Here is a 26,810-nt window from a genome sequence, read left to right on the forward strand (position 1 = left end):
AACAAAAAAAGCTTTCAACATTTTGAACTGGAAAAGCATGTCACAATACAGCGTTTTCACTATATCGCCTCTGGTTTAGTGTGTTTTATTTGTTTACCCCACGTGGCAATCGCAGCAAAGTGAAGAGCTGAAGTGGTTTCGCCGGGAAAACACAATCCTGTTCGTTTTCCTGACTGCTCTTTGAATCCAGTGGAAAGCACTCCAGTAGCACAAACCCAAAAGCAGATCGTTAAAAATATGCAAGTTTGCTTTCCTGCTTAATTAGTAAGTTGCTTAACTTTCCTGGATTAACACTAATAACTCCATCGCTACAGAAGCGTGACCCTTTAAACGTATGTTCCTTTCCAGACATTGCTTCCTAATTTTAGGGGTTTCATGTTGCTGAAAGTATCTGAACAATCATGTGTGGATATTTTGTAGTCAGAAATATTTGACCGAGCTCCAGGAGTGGTGTTTCACGCCCTACTTTGAGCACCGCCGGGGCCAGCTGTCACCCTGGCTCCTTGCAGCAGCGCCAGAGACACTCTGGCAGGATCACCGAAACGGCTTCCCGCTGACCCAGCCGACAGCAGGCAAAATGGATCGCCACGAAAGCGCCTCAGAGGCCAACAAACCCCACCAAAATCGTCTCTCCAGTGTCACCGAGGAGGAAGAAGAACAAGATGCAGCTTACACGATTGTGACGGTCCTGGACAAAGTGGCCAACATTGTGGACAGCGTGCAGGCGAGCCAGAAGAGGATCGAGGAGAGGCACAGGGAGATGGAAAATGCCATCAAGACCATACAGATTGACATTTTAAAGCTTGCCCAGGCTCATGGCAATACAGGCTACACGGTGAACAAGTTACTGGAGAAAACTCGCAAAGTCAGCTCCACCATGAAGGAGGTGCGGGCACGCGTGGAGAGGCAGAGCGCCAACGTGCGGAAGGTGGAAGCCAAGCAAGAGGAGATGCTGAAGAAAAACAAATTCCGGGTTGTAATCTATCAGGTAACCATGAACCTAGTTTTGTGTAGTGCTGTCATTGTGACACCTCCTCGGTAGATGCTGGTAGGCATTGGTTAATGAACTGAAAGATGCAGTCTCTCCCACATGAGAGTGATTTTATGCTTTCTTTAACACTTGAGTTCTGCTCCTCAGTGCTTTTCAGCATGAACCTACTAACAGCAGCACAGGCAGTCTATTATTAGGTAGGTTTCTGAGCCAGTCGTGTAAGATTAACTGCAGATCAGCACAGACTATTTGTTGCCTCTCCAAAAGGTAATATGAGGCAAGCCGTGTAAATCATGTCATACAAACCATGCCTGACATTCATCCGTGTTATTTTTTTCACCATATTAGGTAGAAGTCCAAATAGCAAAAGAATTTGCAGACTCCCTGGAACACAGACTTCCTTCTAACACTAATCTCAAAATGTGGTTAATTTAACTTGCAGCATTACTCAGGCTGGCAAATTGAGACTTTTTCATTGTCTCAGTCTCTAGCAGTAGATGGAGAAACTAAAGCTCAGACCCACAAACCCTTCACGACAGCAAATAGTGCCTTGCATGCTCCACTTTGGAAATGGTTTAACCAGCACTGTTCTTCCAGTTGTATTGGGCAAGTAAATAATTCATTTTTGTTCCCTGACCTCATTGTAAGATGTTCATTGTTCTCATAAATTATTGTGTTTGAAGAGAAGTTTCATGAAATGGGATGGCTTTGCCTTCATTCATACAAATGGACGGTGCAGGCAGCTCATGGGGTCTGTCACTTGCTAGCATGCTCTGTGAGACCCATTTGTTTAATGGCCAGATCCTGCCATTTGCTGAAACTTCCCAGTTCCCCGAGTCAGTAGAAAATGAGACTGTTTAGTCTTTTGCCAGAAGCAGAGTTTCTCCTTCATACCACAGAGTCCCCAAAGCTTCTTCCAAATAAGTCGTACACATCATTAGGTGTCTTTGAAAATGCCAGCAGCCCTCGGGAGCAGCACAATGCACCCCCATTGCTCAGCTTTACACCGTGGACTTGCTTGTACATAAATAACATGCCTTGCAATGAATGGAGCCATGTGTTTCACTGAGTATATTCACCACTGTATACAGCTGACAAATTCTTATGCCTAATCGAGCTTTCTTAACTACTTCATCTTCTACTACTGGGAAGAAAATAGCTAAACAAACATAAAACATACAAACAAAAAACAACAGCAGAAGCTGAAGGTAGGAAGTGTTACCTCTTCAATGTTATGTTAGTACCATATGCAGTCAAATTGTGGCTGCCAGATTTTCTGACTGAATGGCTTATTATGGATGTTCAGGAGAAAGCACAGGCACAATTTGGCCTATTGTTAAAATTATTGCAGCCTGCACCATCATGATGGAATAGAAGACAGGTACTTTTCCTTTTTTCCTTGCAAATCATTTCCCAGCTAAGGGCAATAAATATCTAATGGCTAATGGCATAATGCAGTTTCATTGAGGGACTGTTACCATAATGATTGTAGCACAATCAATGCTTTGAAAGTGTTTGTCTTTAAAAGAGTATCCATTGCACAATATAATTTTTTTCTCTTAGCAAGACAGGATTATGTAATAAAATATGGTGGAAAAGAAATCATTTACATAGAGCTATAAAGAACGCCTGTTTCTATATTCAGATATTTCCTACAAAAGGTGACTCTCATGATACATGCTATCTCTAAGAATCACCTTCAGGAGAAGTTCCTAATTCTCTGCTGGTTTTGCCAGACAAGAATGGCCTGCACCCTGTTCTGTATGTTTCATTCTTAGGCAGTGCTATTCAAGAAAGGAAACAGCATTTTTCATTGCTGTCTTTCTTGCTTCCTCTTCCTACCATAGTTCAGAGCCTCCAACACTTGGTAAGGTAGCTTGAAAAACCTTTTCTCTCTTGCACATTGAACACTTTTCTGGAGGACGATAACTGCGTTGCTCCACAAAAAATGGAATGTGCTAGGCAGCCAAGAGTGTGCTGAAGCTTTAAGACACAGGTACCCCTTGTGAAAGTCTCTTTCATACAAGTGCTGTGATTTTTACTGTCAATTTGCATCAGGGTTAGGTAGACTGGTGGTGTGCCACCACCTGAATGATTGAAGCTTGGCTACCACAAGTGGGAGTCTGTTAATAGCTGCAGAATCCCCATACTCCCTCCACTGTGTTTTACAAATGGGTATAACCAAGTTGTTTACTTTGTGGTTGTGAGTGACAGCTCATCTGTAGTGAGATCTTTTTTTCTGGTGAACCCTTTGGGACATAGCGATGGAGCCAATGACCCGTGTGTAGCTGGTGTGGAATGTCTACGTGGGTGAGCGCATGTGGCTTTTAGTATTAACTTTTGCCAGAACATTGAGGAAAAGGGAAACACCAATTAAATCCTAAAGATTTTCTTTCAAGTAGATAGCTTTGATCTTATCATTGATAGAAGGAGTAGGCAGGCTGAAAAGGATCATTGGCTGGAGGAAATTGTCCCAGGAGACCTCCACATGATGAACAGCGTTGGCACTATCCTCACATCAAGAAGAGAGAAAGTGATCATCCATAGGCATAATGATGAGGGAAACAGAGCATTCTTTTTTAAAAGGCCATGTGGCTGAGGAAAAGATTTGGTAGCAGGCAGCTCTCCTCCCCACAATGATTGCAGAATTGAAAATGCCAGGTTACTTTGAGAGGCTAGTGAGGTCTTTGACCCTGCAGCACTATGTGCCTAGGGGTATAGTAGGGAATGCAAAGTACATTATTGGTTGTTCAGGTTGCTGTTCACTTCTCTTCAGCTGAATAGCCAGCTGTATGAGCCATCATTTCTCTGCAGTCACTTCCAATGATTAACTCATTCTGACTAACTTCAGAAATTAAAGAGTTTTGTTGGTTTGGGTTTTTTTAATGCTGAAAGAACTGGTTTTGTTCACTTTTTGGCATGTTCTTTGAATGTGAGCATACAGGCACCAGGAAGTCCATCTTATAGTTTCTGGCCTTTTTTTCTACTATTATTTTACTTAAGCATCATAAATGAGTAACAACTTCCTGTGAAGGGACAATATGCCTTTGTATCAGTCTCTTATTGCCTGATGTTTGAAATTAGTGGACAGTCACAGTGCACGTGTCAGAAACCAAGCAAGGTTATGGCTTGACAGGCCTACACAGACAACTGGTTTGTTTTCCCTGCAATTGCTGCATCATACACACAGGATGAGGCTAGCAGAAGCAGTCATGCATATATCACCCATATTATGCATAAATAAATTAAGATACAAGTGGTTTTTCCTGGCCACTGCCCTCCTGTGTAATAGCTTGGGCAGCAGAAATGGTGAGATCAAGATGGGGACAATAATCTGAAAATCTGACATGGAAGCACTTCCATCCAAAGTGGCAGTAAGAGTCAGGGTGCCACAAGCTCAAGAGATGAGGTTGCAAACACAGAATCTGAAAGCCCAGACACACAGACTCGCAGTCCTTTGGCACAGAGTTTTAATTACAGCTATTCTGAGAAAAACCTATGACAGCAACTGTGACATGAAAGGCAGCATATGTAGCACTCCTATTTAGAAAAGGACAAAAGAAACAATCTGAACCACTGCCATCCTTCTGATATCATTGAGGCATAAGAATGACAGGCTCAGAGGGGGCTCTGCAGAACAGAGTTGTTAGTACCATCAGGTTAAATAACTCAACAAGGCCAGATTGTGTTAGGTAAATCACATTGTATTGCTTTTCTGTTTTGCAGAGACATGAGAGGTCTTATCCTTTCTCATATTTAGGTGTCTGATAGCTTACTTCTTAACAGATAACCTGGAAAACTAACAAATGACAATGGATTGTGTTGAAATGGCAAGTGAGGGTTTCTAAAAGCGTTTGCTTCTAAGTCTGTTTGTCAAATGTGCAATATTTTCATTAAAGATCTTGGCCCAGAGAAAGATGGGGATACTAATAAAGTATGTGCAAAATGAGGAGCTGTCAGCCCAGCGGAAAGAAAAATTATAGATGAGAAACCAAATCATCTTCAGACCTGGAGTAATACTAATCTAAATCTACCGAGTGTCACTTCCTCTACATAGCAGAAGCCCTCGTTGTTAGTTTGTCTTGTAAGGCCTTGTTATTTGGAAAAGGTAGGCAATGCTGTATTAGTTGCTCACAAGTTGAGAGCTCACTTGATTTTCTGGCTTTAAAAAAAGTGATGCATGAAATGCTTCAGGCAAGGTATTGCCAGAAATGGGAGAGTAATGCCTGGTGCCCTTGCCCAAAACACTTCAGAGCCCACCCTGGCTGCCATCACAAGTAGCTATCATCACCCCTGTTGAAGTTAGTTGTGTTCAAACTAAGTTTGGAAAACAGCTACCAGGCTGATCAGAGGAATGGGAAGCCCTGGAACATCAGAGGAGACCAGAAGGTCCTAGCTTGGCTTAGACCAGCAAGAAAAGACACTCAGAGAAGTTGTGGCCGTCACTTATACATAAATTGGGGCATGGATAAGGAGTCCAGTAAAGATTATCGGCAAAAAGATGAAAGAGGTGTGATCAGTCCATGAGTCATCTCAGGTCAGAAACAAGAAATGGATTCTTAGTCCTGGAAATGTAAGAGTCAGAGAGGGACAAAGCCTTCTGCTAGAACCCATGGGGAGAGAAGAAAACCTAAATTGATATTAAAGTGGAGTCTGAAAACTTAATGGAAAAAACCAAGGTCTAGGTTGATTACCAGGCACAGACACCTCAGCAGCCCAGCAACACAAGGCCTTTGTTGGAGTCTTGTGGTGTAAAGCTTATAAATATTTTTACAGCTGGGACAGGTAATTGCCTTCGCTGAGATTACAGAGAATAAAAGAAACCCAGTGGTTGTGTCAGAGACTGTAGCAAGTCCTTTGTTTGCAGTGTCAAGCCCAGTGCTTCAGTACCAAGCACTGAGGTGGCCCCGTGCTGTGCAGCCCACCACTGGTGGAGTGACAAAGCCAGTGCTGAAGTGCTGCAGGCAGTCAAGATGATCATAAATTACCCTTGAATTTAGGGGGGGGGGGGAAAACACAACCACTTTCAACCAACTAAAGAAAATAAGTATTTCTAGAGAAGAGTTCAGAAGGTGGGAGAAAGGGAAATAATAATAGTAAAAAACAAAATTTAAAAGCAGCTGTTGGGCCATTTCTGTGTTCACATTGCCTATTTCAGAGAGTTGTGTTCACAGCAGATTATAAATGCTTCACCCATCTGATCTGGTGTGATTGGAGTGCCCAGACCTATTCCTTTGTGGTGATCCTCATGAAAGACAGGCAGTCCTCTTCTCAGGGCTGGCATTGATTTTTCCCCACCTATTAACACTGCATGGTGGAAACAAGTGATCTTAATTTACATGTGCACTGGATGCAGTTGTTCAGGCCTTTGTTTGCTGTCTGCAAGCCAGTAGAAGATTGTAGCTACACCATGGTCTTCCTGTGTCCTGCCTCTCTGTCATGTCCCAGAGGCTGCCCAGAATGATTTACTGACAGAAGCTGTGGCTGTCCACTGAGGGCACAGGTGTCTTCAGGAATACCCTTCATGCCTGAGGCCCAGATTCAGGAGTGGACTTGACTAGGGCCAGGCAATTGGGATTTATATTCTCAGCACTACTGAAGATAGCTGCATCTTGCAATTATTCCTTTAGTACAGGAATAAAGTTGATAAAAAAAGCACAAGCACAGATATGAGGACTACATGAAGTCACTATCAGCAAGTTCAGAATCTGGGACAGGGCTCATCTTGCCAGGCATTAGCCATTAGTAATGCAGAGGTTCATACATTTGGCCTGTAGACACTTTTCACTGAGAAGAGGGAAATATAATGGAGCCTTATTCATCAACCTGTTGTAGATGACTACTTCTAGCTACAGTTTCTGCTTTATAAGTACCTGCTATTCAATTCCATCAATTTGAAGGGGTGTCCAGAAGTGGTTCCTTGGGCAGATGACATGAATGACTTCCTGAGTTTTGCCTGTACTTGAGAGCACTTCCCTGCCCCCTAGCCAGCTTGCAGCAAGAGCAGTCAGCTTGTGAAGAATGAATTAATCAAAATATTACCAAACTTTTACTTTGTGTTGTCTTATTACATCTTGTGATCACTCTTTCTTCTTCTCTGACAAAGGGCTAGCACCTCCAGATAAATTGGTAGTAAGGAATTTCACCAGTTTGCAAACCTGCAGACTAACCTACAGAGCTGTTCCCCCGGCTAGCTCCATAAAACAATAGCAAAGCAAAGTGAGGGTGAAGTTTTCATTTCCCTCTGGAGCTGCAGTATTCCTTTTTGTGCAGCATGTGGTGGCCTGGAGCCAAGGGCCTCTCTAAGCGATGTGGTAATACTGGGTACCACTTGCTCACTGTCTAGTGCTTGCTGCAGTCAGATAATGAGAATGAGCTGGGTTTCTTTAGAGCCATCGTGTCCTCCCGGTTAAATGAATGAATTTTTGTCAACATTTAAAGGCAAGGATTCCCCAAAGAGAGATGATGGGGGGCTGACAGTTCTGGCCAGGCTACTTTCTCATTATGTAAAAATAATTCTAACTACAAGCAACAGCACTTGGCCATAAAGTCTTATCGTGCTGAAGTGTTGATTCTCTAAAAAGCATAAAATCAAGTCCCTTAGGTGCCCTTTAAAAATAATCTTATTTCTCTCTCATCTGAGCAGCTTTTTGGACTAATTCAGGGATTCTGAAATGGTAACTTTGCAGAAAAAATAATGAAGGGATCACTTGAGATTTATAAAGCTTCACTGCTGGAACACGAGTAAAAGGACTGAATGATTTGTAATTGGTTATTCATCAGCGGTTTCGTATTGATTTAGAGAGCAATTTCAAGGAGATGTTTTAGTGATTTACCTCAGCTGTCAGCCTGAATAACAAATCATTCATTTCACATGCAAATTTTCAGGATTTTTTTCAACATTGTGGGGTGCAGTTTCCTACCCAACCGCTGCAAGTCATTTGCATCACCAGTTGTCATAGACACGGCAGCAGCACCAGACCAAGTGCTGGGTACCCTTTGACCTTTTCGCTGCTTTGTGCTCTGCTTCAGAATTGTCAGGTGATCACCGGTCCCATCTGTGCCTATGTCATCACCTGCACCTTCTCTGCCACACATCTCAAGGCTGAAAGATCATTTGCTATGACCTTTTCCCTGTGATACACACTAACTCCAAGTTATGAAGCTTGATTTCTCTTCCCATCTTTTCCTGTGAGCAGCTCCTTCAGGAACATTTTCAATCTTTATTCTTTATATCTATCTATGTATATCTATATAATTATATATAATTTCTAATTGTATATAAATGTATACAATTTAATGTAGTCTGTACAATATATCTATATACATATATATACATATACATATGTATATCTATATACATATATATCTATATAGAATAGAATAGAATAGAATAGAATAGAATAGAATAGAATAGAATAGACCAGGTTGGAAGAGACCTTCAAGACCATCACATCCAACCCATCAACCAATCCAAACCACCTAAACAACTAAACCATGGCACCAAGCACCCCATCAAGTCTCCTCCTGAACACCTCCAATGATGGTGACTCTACCACCTCCCCGGGCAGCCCATTCCAATGGGCAATCACTCTCTCTGAGTAGAACTTCTTCCTAACATCCAGCCTAAACCTCCCCTGGTGCAGCCTGAGACTGTGTCCTCTTGTTCTGGTGCTGGCTGCCTGGGAGAAGAGACCAACATCTGCCTGTCTACAACCTCCCTTCAAGTAGTTGTAGACAGCAATAAGGTCTCCCCTGAGCCTCCTCTTCTCCAGGCTAAACAACCCCAGCTCTCTCAGCCTCTCCTCATAGGGCTGTGCTCCAGACCCCTCCCCAGCTTTGTTGCCCTTCTCTGGACACAGTCCAGCAAGTCAACATCCTTCCTAAACTGAGGGGCCCAGAACTGGACACAGGACTCAAGGTGTGGCCTAACTAGTGCAGTGTACAGGGGCAGAATGACCTCCCTGCTCCTGCTGGCCACACTGTTCCTGATGCTTCATTGTATATAAATATATTATTATAATCTATATGTGTATATAAGTATCTAATTAGATATAATTATATTAAAAATTACATTTTAATATAATTTGATATCTCATTATATAGATAATTTATTGTTGTATATAAATGTATTATTTATTTGGTCACTTTTTCTCTGCTATTAGGTTTTGGATTTTGAAAAGTTTCATGTGATAAAGTTTTTAATTGAAATTAGATGGCACTTGAGAGCTGATGATGGTTGCCTTTATTAAAGCCTGTTAAAATTACATTTTGAATCTCTTTGAAAAGAGAATGCAGAACTAGTTTATAGCATTTCTAGCACAGAGTTACACACATCTTGCCCACTCTAAAAGCTCAATCTGGGCTTTGAAATACAAATCTAGAATAGGTGTGAAAAAGAATGAAAGGCAAAGAGGATTAAAGCTCTTGAACAGGCCACATCCATTAAAATGCCTTTGAATCCCTTTATTTTGTATGGCATTATTACAAAATTGAATGGCAACACACTTAAACCTAAGGTGTTGCTGTGATACTGTGTCACTGCTTCGTCTAGTGAATCCAGTGGACTCTTAAATGAGCAGCACACCTTTTTTAAATGAAAATTATACTGTTGCTGCTATTAATTATTCATCCCATCTGAGTGGAGGTTTAGCTAACAAGTTTTTAAGGAAAGTTTTTAAAGACACTTCTTCCTTTGCCTAGCCTCACTGACCCTGCTGAAGGCAGGATAATCCTCTTCCTGGAGTCCCCTTGGCTAAGTTGCTCCTTAGTTCAGCAGGGAAAGGGGACATTAGAGCCAAACTGATGTTTGCCAGGGCACCACTGCAACAGAATACCTGAGGCATCACTGAACAATTTGGTCTGCCATTTCCTTTCTTTCCTTGCACAGAAATGAGAGGCACCTGAGTGTGCAAGCAGAGCTATCAAACAGGCACAAGACAGCCTCTTTTCCCACACACAATTTTCAGTTATCTAAGGATCAGCACATTGAGTCTCATAATGGTGATAAGGAGCATGATCACATTTAAGATTTTTTTTCCTAATTTTGTTTAAGGCTTCTGTGTGGTGAAACAGCATCTGCACTTCGTGCTTTGCATAGTTTAAGGAGCATGTGTGTTAGCCTTCTTTATATCCTCTGGGAGAAAAGTGCTTCTGCTCTGATCTCTTCTTTGAGGCCCATGTGAAGGACATGGACTACATCCCTTTGAAAATGTTCTAAATGCAAATAAAACAGGAATGGGAACAGAAGGAGAAAATGACAATAATGGAGTCAGATTTTCTTGAGAATCCAAGTGTTAGAAACACTTGAAATTAGAAACCTGGGTTTCAATAGTCAAATGTTCCCAGAGCCAGCCATCCAAATACAGTCTGTGCTGTCCTTCATCAAAACTGAAGTTTGCTCATGTGTTTACTTTCAATTCAGTTTCTTTAGTCAGGCATATTCAAGATGTCAAATACTCCAAAAGTAGGAAATGCTGAAGTTTAGGTTTAAAATGCTTTCTTAGTGAACTAACTGTGCCAAGGGCATCACCAGCCACTCCTGAACTGTTACCATCATTCTGTTAGAATGCTAGAACTGGAAGTTTTGATTCTTAAATAGTGGATCTAACTAACCTTACAGCTGTGGCTGTATTTCTCTCCCTGCCTGGCTGAATAGCAGTCTCCAGGCTTTTCCCTCTCACCATTGTAAACATTGTCTTCAGTCCCACCTCTGCTTCCACAAAACCTGAAGCCCTTCTCCTTCCAGACCACATTTCCTTCCACACAAATGCTTTTTCAAAGTATTTTCAGTTTCAGCAGCACAAAACCTAATCTGGATCCTTTCCTCCTACACCCATTCATAACAGACGTCCCTCTTCTCAGCCCCCCTGCCATCACCTGCCATAAACGTCAGGTCCAGATAGAACAAGAGAGAACAAGATAGAATAGAATAGAATAGAATAGAATAGAATAGAATAGAATAGAATAGAATAGAATAGAATAGAATAGAATAGAATAGAATAGAATAGAATAGGTAGGAAGACACCTTCAAGATCATTGCATCCAACCTATTATCCAACCCACCTAATCAACTAAACCATGGCACCAAGCACCCTATCAAGTCTCCTCCTGAACACCTCCAATGATTGTGACTCCACCAAATCTGCAGATCTACAAGCAAGGTACCCAAGCCATGGTATGTTGGTTCAGGACAGACATCAGCTGGGAGAACAGACAGAATGACTCACAACACAGCCAGCTCCTCAGCAAAGAGCTTTTTTCCTCATGTCTGAGCTCAGCGCCATTCTCAAACTGGTGGAAAATGCCCAGTTGTTCATGTTAGTGGAGAGGCTGTGTAAGGGCAAGAAGATGGGAGCTGCATAATGTGAACATATATGCTACACTTTTTGGTACAAAACCAAGACAGCCTCCAAATCAACCACTATTTTTTATTGATAAGAAAGAAAACTTGTCCTGCTTTTAAAGGTCCAGGCCTGGTTTTCAGTGTGTTGCAAAGTAGACTAACTTTTGAGGAGATTAAGGCCAATGAGCATATCAGGACCAGTGTGAGCATACGTTGCAGTGTTCACCCTCTCCAGGTTCTCCATCTGGGCAGTGATGACAAGGCAGGGGACTGATCAGCTTCCACAGATTTGTTTCTTGGTTTCTGTCTCTGGCATGGGCATGCTTTTATATTTTACCAGTTGGCAGGGCAACCAGAGTACATGTCCTTTGTATTAACTGATGGACAGACCATGGCTGCACTCTCTTTCCTCAAGAAATCAGGTTAAAAATACCCGACCATTTGGTATCATCTTTTACTGTGAAATAATATCCTATCTCCATTTCATTTGAGCACCTACAAATTTAGTTCAAAGATCCTCCCTTGCCTCCCATGAAGCGCTGGCAGCAGATCTGAATCCTTTCTTGCAAAATGGTTAAGCAGATTTTTAACTAAAATCTTGCAAGAAGCATCATCAATTGTTCAGCTCCTTCCCACCCTCCTCTAAGATCAGGCTGCCCAGCCCTGTTATTTCAGTCCCATCAGCTTTCAAGCCAAGAAGAAAGCTGTCAACTGGTTTAGGGCTTTGTCCTTTTCAAGTGAAATCAGTAGGTGTTTGGTCTTTGCTTTTATCCATTCTATAAATGACCTGGTAGCTATACGCTTTGACTCCATCTATTTCCCTCCTGGTGCTAAGACTCATTATTCCTGCTCTAGGAAAGATGAGCTCCTCTCTTCTCTCTACCCTACTGATATGTAGTAATAAAAAGAAATGGGGAGGGGCAGAGAAAAAGCAGATGAGACAGCTGGCTTAGAGAGCCTAAATCACTGTCTTGTTATTATGAAACCTCCTGAACATTCTAAACAATTTCACTAATATTTTCCACTTTAGTATCACCTTCCTTCCAGAAATCTTGAGAAGAGAGAGAAATTCAGGGTAATTTTTACCTTTGCTGCATTTGATTCTTCACATGTGTACAGAAACGAAGGCAAAAGAGTTTGTAGCAGAATGAAATATGACCCACAGGACCTGTAGCTCTGGTTTCTGTGTCTCATCTACAAGACCTTCATCTCACATGTTGCTATTGCTCATAATTCTAGCATAAGTGGAGTTAAAGTGCTCTCTTCTTTAGCTAATAGACTGTAAAGCTAAATAAAATAAAAACCCAGGAAACAATTGACAAGAAGTACAGAAAAAAAATGTATTTGACTTCCAGAGGAAGACAGCTCAACTATAGCAGAGAAGAGTCTCTCTGCCTTCTCTCTTTTTAAAAATTAATCTTCATAGGTACAACCCCATGCAGAGCTACAGGCTGGGGTTGGAGTGGCTGGAGAGCTGCCAAACAGAAAGGGACCTTGGGCTACTGATTGACAGCTGGCTGAACATGATCTAGTAGTGTGCTCAGGTGGCTAAGGCGGCCAATGGCATCCTGACCTGTATCAGGAATGGTGTGGCCAGTAGGAGCAGGGAAGTCATTGTGCCTCTGTACTCAGCACTGTTTCGGCCACACCTTGACTACTGTGTCCAGTTCTGGGCCCCTCAGTTTAAGAAGGACATTGAGACTCTTGAACGTGTCCAGGGAAGGGCAACAAGGCTGGGGAGAGGCCTTGAGCACAAGCCCTATGAGGAGAGGCTGAGGGAGCTGGCATTGTTTAGCCTGGAGAAGAGGAGGCTCAGGGGAGACCTCATTGCTGTCTACAACTACCTGAAGGGTGGTTGTAGCCAGGAGGGGGTTGGTCTCCTCCCAGGCAACCAGCACCAGAACAAGAGGGACACAGTCTCAAGCTGTGCCAGGGGAAGTGTAGGCTTGAGTTGAGGGGAAAGTTCTTCACAGGGAGAGTTGTTAGCCATTGGAATAGGCTGCCCAGGGAGGTGGTAGAGTCCCCATCCCTGGAGGTGTTCGAGAGAGGATTGGACGTGGCACTTGATGCCATGGTTTTGTTGTCACAAGGTCTTGGGTGACAGGTTGGACTTGATGATCTTTGAGGTCTTTTCCAACCTTATTGATTCTATGATTCTATAAAGAGCCCACCCTGCTCACCATCTTGTGTTCCTGTCTGTATGCACTGAAATTTCAGAGCAGCCATTCTGGGAACATTCTTGTTACCATTTCAGCTGAAGGAGCGGGCTATAATTTACAAACTTTGAGAAATTATTATCCAGCTGTGTTTTAGTTCATTTTCAGAAAAGAAGAGATTATGTTTCTATGTAGAAGTCTTTATATAATTAATGTTAATTTGCACATGTTAATGAAGGTGATTATTAGCAAAGCATTGTAGTTTTGTTCCTGCTGATTTTGACAGACGAGTTGAATAACATTCTGCTGTAATCAATGCAACACAATTTGTCCCTATTTTTTCCAAGTATTAACAATTATTTTACTAGAGGGTTTTTACTGAAGCAAAGTCATAATGGCAGACTCTTAAGGGTCTTTTTCTGCCAAACCTTGTTTCTTTTTTTTTTAAACATATTGCCAGTACTCTCTAAAATAGCATTAAACATGAATTGCTCCTAATGAGTCACTATGAAAAGTGACAGACATCTTTTTGGCCAGAAATCAGTTAACAGCAAAATACTCAGTAACCCTGACCCATTCCTTATGGGTTCACAACTTCTAATATCTCTCCTATTGTCTGCAATAGGATAATAATTCTAAGGGTAGAGCCCAGATGCTGCCATAGCTCAGAAGTCAGGTGAAGTGGGTAGCGCTAATGGAAAACAGCTCAGAGTGGTTTTATGTAGCTGTTATACTTTTCTGTGCTTCCAAGGGCTGCTCCTCCTGGAGAAGAGCAACAACTAGTAGGGAAGAAGGGAGGGGCTGACACTGCCCATCTCACATACCTCTTGCAAGTTATATGTTTTCCACTCTGCATATACATTCTAGATAGAAGTGACTCACTGACACTGAGCCACAAATTTGTAATGTCCATGAGGACAGCAGCCTGCAGATCAGGGAATTAACTCTCTTAGAAGATTCTCCGTGTTCAGCTGAATGCTGCCATTACCACAAGCTTTGTTCTTTATTTGCTTTCCACTAAGTGATTCTTAAATGATTCATTTACTGTTAACAGCTCTTGGAAAACAGTGTCTTTGAGCTTTGATCCTCTAGCAGTCTTTCTTTGGAGAGGGTGCATAAATTCCTAGTGGTGTGGTAGTCACCACTTCCATGCATGCAGATAACACAGATCATATGTATTCTATAAATATGTAGCACTGCATGCTCATACAGGCCACCAGCTCACCACAGGTGAGAGAGGTGCTTGTTCAAGGTCACTAGTATCCAGATGGAACAAGTCAGCCTCATCTCAGCAATGGTGCAATTGCTGAGTGATTTGTGTGGGACTGGGTTTACTGAATGACATTCGTCACTGATTTTGTTCCCTTGTGGAGACAGCACATGTTGGGGTTCATTCCCTTCTGGGCTGCCATGGAAATGTTTGCCAAGTTTCAATTAGTCAAAAATGAGCTACTGGTATCATTGAAGCACTCCTAAAGAGCATAGAGCTGACATAAGCACAAAAGCTTCTTTTGTCTCCAGGATGTCTTCTTTTACTGATGAGGAATAATGGGCCTAGGTCCAATCTCAGAGAAGCAGATAAGCTTAAAAATATATATATGAAAAAAAATGGACAAATCTGCTCTGAAAGCCATGAAAGGCCAGCACATGTAGGACCACAGCATTCACTAGTTTCAGAACTACACTGAAAAGAAATCTTTTATCAGGCATAATGTCTTTACAGCACCTGGTGAAGATTTCTGCTGCCGTTTGTATTCTGTATAGCTCACATATGACGGACAAGCCTACCTGGCTTTATTACAAGACTGCATTTCAGTTAGCATTCATTAACTACAAGCCAACAAACAAAACACTTGAATCACTTTCTTGTTTTTAAAACACACATGCTGGAAGATGACTCTCTGCTTTCATTCACAGGAGGAAACTGAGTGTCCTTCATCTCTCTCTGTAATCAAAGAGAGGACAGCAGGTGAAACTATAGAGGATGATTTCTTCTTACCTGATGACCTGTCTTCTGATGAAGAATATTACGTTGAAGAAAGCAAAGCAACCCGGTTCAAGAAATCAGGCATGAGGCGCATAGATGGTATCAAAAAGGCTTTTTCAAGGGAAAATATGCAAAAGACAAGACAAAATTTTGGCAAGAAGGTAAACAGGCTTCGAACTAGAATTGTGACCCCTGAGAGGAGAGAGAGGATCAGGCAGTCAGGAGAGAGACTGAGACAATCTGGGATGAGGATCAAGAAAACCATTGCACAAGCTGCCCCAACAAAGGAGGCGTTCAAGATCCATAAAAAAGGTAAAGAACGAACAGGAGCCGAAGGTCAGGAGGGTATCCAGGGAGCCAGTGTGCACATCGCCTCTGAGTTTGCAGCAGCAGAGCCCTTCACTGAAGAAATCTCTTACTCAGAAGTGATCACTAAAGTAAAGAAAGACAAGAATAGTGTGACAAAAGGTGCCTCCCCGTCAACTGAAAAAGCGGTGACACTGCCAGAAGTTGTTCTTAAACAGGAAGGAAAAGAAGGAAGTGGGAGAGGTGGAGATGATGTCCCTTTGCTAGACTTAAAGCAATTGGCATAAGGAATCAATTATCAAGCACCTTATGCTATCCTTACTGAACCAGAAATAACACAGGATGTATTCACTCAGCTTTTGAAACACGTGTGAGTTTGTGTTCTATCACAAAACCTGCTGGTGGTGTTCTAGCATTTACACAGGTGTCTAGTGTCGTCTTCCCGACAAAAGTCAAGCCATGCAAACTCAATGAAGGTGCTCCCCCTCTGTCTTGCAGTGTGCTGACAGCCCATCATTGACCCAAATGGAATTCATGTGTCAAAGGGAGATGGAAATCTGCTGTATTTCCAAGATTGATTTAGCAGTCACTTTACAGCCTAATGACTTTATTTAGTTTTATGTAGTACACTATAAAAATAATTTCCATTACCTTATACCAACTGCTCTAATCAGAAAACAATACAAAGCTATTCCTTCACATTAACAAAAGGAAGAAGCATGGAAAAATGTCCATTTAATTATACAAATCTTTTTGTTTAAGGGCCCTTACTGAAGCAGCAGCAGGAGGAAATTCCTGCTTTATCCAGGGTGTAACAAAATGTGCCAGGAATGATAGAGTTTTGAGTAAATTGTGTTTCTTCTCAGTGGAAAAGAAAGCTCCTGAAATGACTGACGATTATTTCCAGAGTTATGGAAGAGGAAGGTTTGATGTATGTAAGCAATGCATTTTCTGCACTTACAGTGTTAAGAATAAAAAAGCAAAAGACACATTAAATATAGGATAGCAGAAGGAAAAGTGAATGAGGTATTGTATTTGTGTTTTGGAAAGATGTGACTGTGAGAAAGGTAAGGGCATGAAGCAGCAAAATAGGCATCATCATTAGTGCATGGGTTCTGGACAAATAGAGAAATAAAATATTGCAACTGAAGTTTCCTTGAGATCTGTTTGGTCTATCTAGAGGATCACAGGGCTCATGAATGAAACTGACCAGACCAGGGACTTGTTTTGTTTTCCATTCTCGGTACTTTTTCTGAGCTTCACTGTAATTAAAATCTGTTCTACAAAGCCACTGAAGTACAGGGCCAATCCATAACTCAATTCTTTGTTTCCTATCATCATCATTATTGACCAGCCACAGCCTCAGGGATTAGGAGACAGACACCCTTTGGAGCATGGAATGCTGTTTATTTGCAACACTCAGGAGCCAGTGCCCTGACATCAGATATGTTTGTAAACACGACTGCTACGCTGACATGAGGTGCAAGACTGTATTGCTCTCTTCATTCTAAAATGGAGTTGCCTTCAGAGCACTTACCTAAAGCAATGTTAGTCATTACTATCTGTGTGAAACTTGTACAATATTGCCAAAAAGCTGTACAATTGTATTTAATATCTCAGATTTATTTCAACAGCAGAGCATAACTTGGTTATCTATATACATTGTTTGAGGACTCCCAGCTAATTGTTAATCTATAATTTAAATATAATTAGTTTGATTTCAAATGTTTTGCCTGACAGTTCTTTCATTCAGTTTTGTGTACGTCACACTTGAAGTGAAACAGCTTTAGCAATAGGAATCAGGGAACACTGGTTGGGGAAGGTCAATGTTATAGTATGTCAGTGACATTTCAAATCAAATTACTGTTGTCAGATTGGAAGCAGCAACTCCATTGAATAGAAGGGCAGGAGAGGGCAAGAAAGGAAGACAGGGAGAGGAAGACATTTCTTTCAACAGTAAATTGTGCTGTAATTACATACAAAAAGGAAAAAAGGGGTTGCTCACAGGATAGATTGGATGGTTTGATTGGTTGGGGGTTTTTTAACTAGTTATAGGAAGTCTCTTCTAGAAGCAGGTGTCTGCATGTTCTTCTTCCAGTTCTACAGCTATATGGAAATACCGCATGATTTGTCTGTTTTTGCTCTAACACAGCCTGCATGCTGTTCTGCAAGATTTGACATTTTCCTGAACTGACAAACAGGGTTTAGTTATTGAAATGGAAATGTCAAAGTTCAAAGAAGCTATTTATTTGCAGTTTTATACAGCAGAACATTAAGTGGTAGAACATAATTGCCTATAGATTTTCTTTATATAGCACTTAATTTTCTCATTTTACTCAACAAAGAAGGGAAGTGATGCAGTTTCCTTGGAGCTTATCACATAGCACTGCATATAACCCCTATTAAATATGTATTTTTTTATGTTTACTCCTAAATTCAGTTGTTCAGAGGATGCTTTGTTTTCCTATCAAGTAGTGAGTTCTTCAGTTGTGCGAAGTATTTCAATATGTGCCCTTCATTTTAAGCTATTATCAGTGTTACTGACTTGAATTTTACATGCACCAAGAGACCAAAGTTAATTTACCCCATATTCCTTCACAGCATGGGAGAACAGTGTGGTTTACAGCCTCAGTTTCCATACAACAGCAGAGCCTTTTCCTGCTTGAAGTTCCCCTTTTTTATCATTTCCAAGAGCAATGATCTGGAAGCTCAACCTTTCACCTTTCTCAGGAACAAAATTCTCAATGAAACTGGTTGATGCACAGCTGTGGAGGCCTGGTGTGTATTTTTTGAACAGGTGGCTTTTGCTTGGTAAAATAATCTGATCGACACTGTGTGAAACAAGTGCTGCTGCTGCTGGCGCAGTGGGAGAAAGGGACCCTGGCCCTGTCTGCTCTGTTTTCTGAGAACAAATCTGGCACTTTTTGTTTAGTTGTGAGTGGGAGTGTGAATATCAAACTTCCTCATGGAAAGAGCTCTGCAATTGCTAACTGCAGACTAAAACTGGTTATGGGAAAGGACAAACTACTTTTACAGACACCAGCTGAAGAGAAATTGAAGTGTTTATTAAAAAAAAAAGAAAAAAAATGAAAGCATTTACAACAAGGAAGGAAAAAAAACGTGATTAAGAAAGCATTCACTGCAACAACATCCAACAGCAATTTCTTTTTTTGCTTTGAATTTGTGCTAGTGAAAAAAAGCCAAACACTTTTTCTGCCAATAGTTGTCTGTCTGTTAAAAGAGCAGTAGCAATCACCCTTCAATTACAGGGTAGACAGACATGGTGGTAACACACAAAAATGACTTCAATTATTTCAGTTGAATCTACTTCCAGAAATGGCTTTCTACTTTTTTTTTTTTACCTAAGCTGCAGAATAAAAAGCAGTTAAGAGGTTTGAGTTTCCACACTCAGGCAATAGCTGGTGCCAAACTGCTGTCAAATGTGTTTACTCTGAGTTTCAAAACTTTTCTCTTGCTAGTAGAGAGGGGTGTGTACATCTTCTTTATAATGGGATACCGGCTCAGAAAAGAGTTAACATGTGTAGAGGCCAATACTTGTGCAAGATGGAACCACCTGTGAGGTGCAGCTTCTACAATCATTTGGGAATTGCAGCAACCATTTGTTAAACCATCCACTAAGTCTACAAATCCAAAATCAGAGGAACTCTGCATTGCAATCTGTGCTGAGAAACAAAGTTTTAACGTGTTTAATTCACCTGTCCTAACAGCTTTAATAATGCTATGGATGGTAAGTTTTGAACTATGAAGTTGGATTTTAAAGGAATTATATCATATTTTGGAGAAGCCTTGTATGAAGAAGAAAAGATAACATCTACAAAAGAACCACCATAGATGTTAGAGTACCTGTCACTATAATAAGCACCTTTTCCCTAGTGTTTCCTTTATGAGCAATCTAGTTGATTATACTCTTACCTGCTTTGTAAGAGTTGCCAAATTTTACACCTGCAACAGCTTTCCCTCTGATATTCCTAAGTTAAATGCCTTTAGCACTTTTGCTGTGAACAGAGCAAACTGATCTATGTGTAATTAACACTATCTTGATTCCCATACCCCTGCGAGAACACAGCCATCATTTTGTCGCTAACAACGGAAGCCCCAGTGGTTGCAGATGGATTTCCCTAGGTGGTTCTTTATTTATAGCTATTGCTGGTCCTTATTTTGAATTGCAGAGCAGTGCAACTCCCCGTAAAGTCCAGTGGTCAGGATTCTGCGCTGTTTTAAGATGCAAAGAGAAAATGTACGTCAGATCTGTCCTCCGAGGCTTTTTGTAGACAGGGCAGAGGTACACGCTTCCTTGCGGCTTCTTTGGGTCAGGTAGTGCTGCCGTGCTAACAGCATACACATGGACTACAGGAAGGCTTGTGAACAGCACCTGAGGAAGTTAAAAGAGACACGGAGCTCAGCATTAGAGAGGCAGGATAGGGTGTCTGAACTACAAAGGCCGGGACCAGATTCACCAGTGGCCTTCAGCAAAAGCACCAGCACCTCAGCAGGGCTATATATGAGAACAGAAGTCCTCTGCTCTCTATTACACTGACTCTTAACTTTAAGCCAATGGCTGCCCAGAGGCAACAGATGACAAGAAGCCTGGAAGGAAAAAGCAGCAGAAATTTGGAAAACCACACGCCATGGAAGTAGGTGTGAAAATGATGGTGTGGTTCAAGGAGGCAGAGAGACCATTGTCTTTTAATCCCATCCTTTCCCCACTTTGGCTAGTACTCTCCATTCTTCCTCCACCTCCTGTTCCATGCATGAGCTACAAAGGCCAGGATGGCTTTAGCAAGCCTGTTTGTTACCTCTAGATTGCTGGCAGTGGAGCTTCAATGACACAAGGTACATTTTGGGTGTTTATGCAGACTAGAGCCTCTCAGGCCTTGCAGTAGTCTATTCGTTGGCAGGGGAAGAGCAGCCCAAGAGCAACATGAAGGCATGCTGAAAACCCCAGAGTGCTTGAGTAAATTCCATGTTTGAAGGTGTCTTTTGACAAACCAGGCAATAACTGTCACTAGAAGCTATATCTGGCAAGGCTTGGTTTGTAACAGTTTGCTCTCAGACAGACACAGAAGTGTTTTACCTATGGAGAGGCCTTGTCTCAACTGCAATTCCAGGACAGTCTGGAAAAAATTTACTAGTGCAGACCATGGCACCTAGCCTTGGGCAGTGACCACAGCATCTAATCACCCTTCCATGGCTAGGTTTTAAATCTGCTTAGTCACACCAGTTAAATGTAACTCCATGCAAGGATAACTGATCATAAGCCCAGAACTAATGCTCTTGCTCCTATTCTAAAATAAATGCCAGGGATTTCTAGTCATCCAGACACTGACCTCCACAGCAGCTGGCATCAAACCCAGTCCTGGGCTTTGAAAGTTGTGATAGGGTCCCACTTGGTTAGTCAAAAAAGGCTGGCTACAGATTGCACTATTTTTTTCAAACATAACTGTGGTTCTTGGGGCCCTGAAGCCAAGGAACCCAGCGTCTGGTCTGCTCTTCGGTGCTGCATCCTAAGTTCAGGCACTCAAGATACTTCCTGGTGTTCTCTGAGCACACCACATTATGCCACAGCCTTACCTTAGGTGCCAACTCCACCAGCTTACTGTTTCTGCGGTCCCAGCCTGCCCCTTCAAGGAAAAGGCCATAAATGTAAACCCCACCAATGTCAGCAGGTGGAGGGCCAGTAACATCTTCTTTCATCATCTTGGTCACTTCGTTCTGTAAAACAACACTGTCGAGTGCCCATCCTTTTCCCAAATTCATGCGAGTAGTCTCTTGCCTCATAGCAGTCAGGAAACCCTAAGGAAATTGAATTTGACACAGAGTGTTTTTAAATACTTGAACTTCACCATTTCAACCTTTTTTACCCCTAAATAATAGTGACATCAGCAGTATAAAAACTCATCCCACAGAATTTTATCTGCATGCAAAACTGCATTCAGTTCTGTAAATCCAGTGCTTTTACACATTTTCCCAGTCCCGTGCATTCTTGTGTACTTGGTATGCATGTGCTGGTGCTAAGAAGCCACCAAACTGCCTCATTTTACATATCACAAGCTCCATGTATAACCCTTCTCAGCTCGTATGCCTACTTTACAACCAGACAGATGGAGAGAGGTTTACAAGGCTGCCAGATTAATGTGTTTTGTGAGGTTCCAAGTACAGGAAATTGCTAAGCCACAAATGACACACGATGTGCTATCTTACCCTTTCTTACACCAACATTGTAACATTGCTTTTCAGTCAACAAATCATGAAGCATTTTACAGAACACAAAGGAACTACAAACATGAATCATGCGATTAAACCATAGAATCATAGAACGGTGGGGGTTGGAAGAGACCTCTGGAGATCATCTAGTCCAACTGCTCTGCTAATGCACGTATGCCTAGATCAGGTAGCACAGGATCTTGTCCAGACAGGCTTTGAAAGTCTCAAAAGAAGATGACTCCACAGTCTCCTGTGCCAGCTGCCTGTTCCAGTGCCCTGTAACTCTCAAAGTTTCTCCTTAAGTTCAAGTGAAACCTCCCATGTTCTAGTTCATACCTATTGTCCTTTGTCTTGCCACTGAGAAGAGCCCAGCCCCATCCTCATGACCTCCACACTTAAGATATTTATATGCATTGATAGGATTTCCCCTCAGCCTTCTCTTCTCCAGGCTAAAGTGCCCCAGGTCTCTCAGCCTCTCATTGTAAGAGAGGTAGTCCATTCCTCTGCTCATCCCTGTGGCTCTCCATTGGACTCTTTCCAGTAATTCCTTGACCTTCTTGAACTGGGGATCCTAGAACTGGACACAATGTTCCAGGTGCAGCCTCACAAGCGTGGAGTAGAGAGGAAGGAGAACCATCCTTGTTCTGTTGGCTACATTATTCTTAATGCAGAGAATGTGACAGAATACTGCTGACCTTCTCAGTCATGAGGGCACATTTGTGGCTCATGGCAACCATGTTGTCCACCAGCATTCCCAGGTCCTTCTCCACAGATCTGCTTTCCAGTAGCTCACCCCTAGCCTCTACTTGTGTATGGGGTTATTTTTCCCCAGGTGCAGGACTCTACACTCGCTTTGTTGAACTTCAGAAAATTCACCTCTGCCCAGTCCTTCAGTCTGTCTAGGTCTTGCTGAATGGCAGCACAGCCTTCTGCTGAGTCAGCCACTCCTTCAAGTTTTGTATTTTTGTAGCGAACAGCCTCTCTCACTTCATTCAGTGAGAAGCCCTTAATATACAACAACAACGTCCTGTTGTAGACACCAGCAAGACAACCTCACAGCACTTCATCAGCACAGAACAAAAGTCACTCTCTGTTCCAAGGAGCTATAATCTCCTAATCTAAATAAATATAAAATATATATATAAATATAAATATGAATATGAATATAAATATAAATATAAATAAATATAATCTAAAATAAGAAGGACATTGAGACACTTGAACATGTCCAGAGAAGGGCAACAAGGCTGGTGAGAGGCCTTGAGCACAAGCCCTATGAGGAGAGGCTGAGGGATCTGGGATTGTTTAGCCTGGAGAAGAGAAGGATCAGAGGTGACCTCATTGCCCTCTACAACTACCTGAAAGGTGGTTGTAGACAGGAGGGGGTTGGTCTCTTCTCCCAGGCAACCAGCACCAGAACAAGGGGACACAGTCTCAAGCTGCGCCAGGGGAGGTTTAGACTCGAGGTGAGGAAAAAGTTCTTCACTGAGCGAGTCGTTCGTCATTGGAATGTGCTGCCCAGGGAGGTGGTGGAGTCGCCGTCCCTGGAGGTGTTCAGGGGGAGATTGGACGTGGCACTTGGTGCCATGGTCTAGTTGTGAGGTCTGTTGGAACAGGTTGGACTTGATGATCCTTGGGGTCTCTTCCAACCTTAGTTACTGTGATACTGTGATATTGTGAATCTTGTGATATGGTTGCAAGCTCTCACAACGCAAGCCAGGCTGAAGGTGCTGGTTAGCTTCTTTTATATAGTTGTCCATATGCATGCACAGTACAGTTCATTGGAGTCAGTCCTACAAAGACAGAAGGGTATAGACTGCTTTGCACTTTCAGAGGACATTCTGTGGATGTACCCCTTCTATCACAGTATCACACTATCACAGTATAACTAAGGTTGGAAGAGACCCCAAGGATCATCGAGTCCAACCTGTCTCCACAGACCTCATGACTATTGCTCTACAGAAACCCATTTGCATATTCATGACATGAATGAATAAAAATTGAGGGTGCAAGAGCAAGAGGGACAACTAGGAAGGAAGAAGTTTCAGGACAGATTTCAGAGGAGAGAAAAAAAAAAGGTATCCAGAAACAGAGACAGGAGAATATACAGAGCTGTGCAGGGAACACACAAAGGTGGGTACTAGAGAGCCAGCAGCAAAGCCAGGAAGAAATCAGGGGCAACAAATGAATTGAACAAGCTTTAAATTTTTCTCCAGTATTCACAGTACAGGATGCTCTGTTGATCTACTGTAGAGCCAAAAGAGTAGAAAGAAGTCAGCTGCAGAACTATGAGCATGTTGGTCTGTTGAATGCAGAAGACAGCCTCTGGCTGCTGCGACTCGAGTGCTCGCTGCATGTGCTGAGCACTTTGTAGCTATGCAATGCCCTTCAAGTTATGAGAACATGAGGTGACATTCATGAACTCAGATGTTTTGGTTAACTGACATTGGTTGCTTCTCATTAATACCATTCCAGAGACCTCAGGAGAAGTGTTTTAAAGAGGTTTTGTGATAGCACAGATAATTGTAATTGCATTTGAAGTAGTTGAGAACTCTAGCATATAGCTAAGGGAGACAGGATTAAAGGCCAAGTTCTATCAGAAACAGCATTAAATGAAAGCTGAATCTTTGTAGTTAATTTGTGGAATTTTAATTTGTAGAAACGTGCTAGTACCAATAGTTTAAAAAACACGAAGCATTCACTGCCAGAAGGCCCCAGGGGGCTGCTAGATCCCAGATAAACTGAAATATTAAAGAAAGACGAGTCTGAAGAGGATAGGACAGAGCAATGACTGTATTAAGGGAATAGTTCAAAGGCACTGTGGAAACACTAGAGTAAAAGTAAGCTCGGAGCTGTGAGCTGTCTTCAGGAATAAGATTTGGAGTGCAGACTGTTCTTACAGAGATGGCAGGGCCTATGTGCTGTCTGCAGTGGGATTTATAACACTTCTCTGCTCATTTGAATGAATCCTAGACAGTGTTTAAAGACTATAGCTGTAAGCTGGAGGCCCAGCTGGGTATACCAGAGCAGGTGAACAGCACAACAAACACCAAGAATCGAGTGGCTTGAGGTGCCACTTTACAGATGAGGGCTTGGCTCCCCTCAAACCTTTCTGTCATGGAGGTAATAAACCACTTGCCCTGACATTGCTTCTAATTTCTATTAATCTTTGCACAGTTGTATTTTTGTTTGAACGGTCTGTGAAGCTGTTTATTGTTGTGTTGTTGGGGGGTGGGCAGCCATGCTGAGACTTCAGAAAAAGGAAGATTATTTCTTCTTTCTCCCTCTGCTTTTTCCTGAACTTCTCCCTAGCCTGTTCACTGAAGGCTGTTAAAATAACCAGTGAAAACAAACTCTGAACCTTTAAGTGATGGAGAAACAGGCATCAGTGTAAGCTATGACAAGACATATGGAAATCAGTTGATTATATTGCTTCCACAATCATATTCTCTCCTTTACCTTGCTTAGGAGTTTCCTTCTTTGTCACTTTTCAGTTTCAATAGCAATCAAATTACAGCAGGTTTACTAGAATCAAGAGGGCACAGAGGAATGGAGGCACAGTGTTTCACATTCATATTTGTATTTGCAATGCTTTGGAATCTGAGGGTCTTATAAATAGGCCAAGGTTTTACTATGCTACATACTATACAACCGGAAGGAAAGTTATGCCTCAGAGGGCTTAAAATCCTTGTATAGGACAAGTGCCAGCACCTGGATACAGAGATGTAAGCAAGGAAACAATAGAACAATGTCAGCCACAAAATGGAATTTGGGAGCTAGAAATTAGGTATGCACGGTGTTAAGTACTTTTCAGGGGGGGAAAAAATCCAGTAACATCATATTAACTTCCAAGAGGGAAGAAAATTCATGGCACCTCTTGTTTGCTTCACTCCAGTTATTTTGGCCCAATGCGCAGAGGGAATCAGGTTTCTCCTACATAGAAGCCTGAGCCTGCTCTCATTTGTATCACTATAAACAAAGATTAACTTCTGTGAAATTACTGAATTTATCCTTGTGTATAAACAGTTCAAGAGAAGGCAAAGCCAGGCCCTATATTATTTTTTTATTGCCAGAATGCCTCCTTCTCCCACTGCTATAAATCTGCTTTATTGTCTTGTGTTATCCATGGCATTTACCCATCGACTATAAACAGTGAGATCCATGCAAGTAGGCAAATTACACAGAAGCTGCATTTCATCTCACAAATTAAAACAATTTTCTGATCATTTCTCAGGTATTACAAACACCAACATAACCAAAAGCCACTTAGGGCTGTGGTCTGCCTGATCACTGCCTAAGTTACTTCGAATATATTCGTGTCACTGTTGATGTGTTGCTAACAAAGTATGAAAGCATAATCATTTTATTAAAACTCCTACTCCTCTCCTTAATACTCTTGTTTGGGAATCCTTTGCTCAGGGATTCTGTGAGCCCACTTCCATGCTTTAAAGCTAACAGCTGACACAGGAGAGATGATAGATGGATATTTCCCAGCAGTAGTCCTAGAGAATATTTGCCACTGTTGCTTTCTCTATTCTAGGCAGCTGTTTCAGCTAGCTTTTGCATTGCTAACAAGTACTGAGATTAAAATAGATATTTAAAATAGCTTTTTGCTAAGGCTTCACAGAAACCTGTTGGCTAGATACTCTCACAATGACTCACTTCCACAACTCCTACTTCCCACAAACATCTGTGAATCACAAAAAGGTTTAATGAACAGGGATAGCTGTGCAGAGAGACTACACATCATCTAGGTATGCATACTTCACTTCTTTTAATTCTGTTCTCAGCTGTTTCCTT

General features: G+C 41.9%; 2 protein-coding genes across 2 annotated transcripts in view; one reads left to right on the forward strand and one right to left on the reverse strand.

Annotated features, from left to right (window-relative positions):
• The first annotated feature begins 9 nt into the window (after positions 1-9).
• Positions 10-17,504, forward strand: CAVIN4 (caveolae associated protein 4). The gene is made up of 2 exons (XM_009896721.2): positions 10-988; positions 15,410-17,504. Exons 1-2 carry the CDS (start codon positions 578-580, stop codon positions 16,070-16,072), a joined length of 1,074 nt encoding a protein of 357 aa, XP_009895023.1. The 5' UTR covers positions 10-577; the 3' UTR covers positions 16,073-17,504.
• Positions 17,505-19,959: 2,455 nt separating this feature from the next.
• The window catches only part of LOC104296863 (dynein axonemal heavy chain 5), a 167,931-nt gene continuing 161,080 nt past the window's right edge, over positions 19,960-26,810 (reverse strand). Inside the window, exons 70-71 of the mRNA XM_054164262.1 lie at positions 21,378-21,599; positions 19,960-20,178 (exon numbers count right to left, since the gene is read on the reverse strand). Coding sequence (XP_054020237.1) covers positions 19,960-20,178; positions 21,378-21,599 — 441 coding nt within the window. The remainder of the gene's footprint in view (positions 20,179-21,377; positions 21,600-26,810) is intronic.

The sequence above is a fragment of the Dryobates pubescens genome, chromosome 9 (genome assembly GCF_014839835.1).
Source record: "Dryobates pubescens isolate bDryPub1 chromosome 9, bDryPub1.pri, whole genome shotgun sequence".
Taxonomy (NCBI): domain Eukaryota; kingdom Metazoa; phylum Chordata; class Aves; order Piciformes; family Picidae; genus Dryobates; species Dryobates pubescens.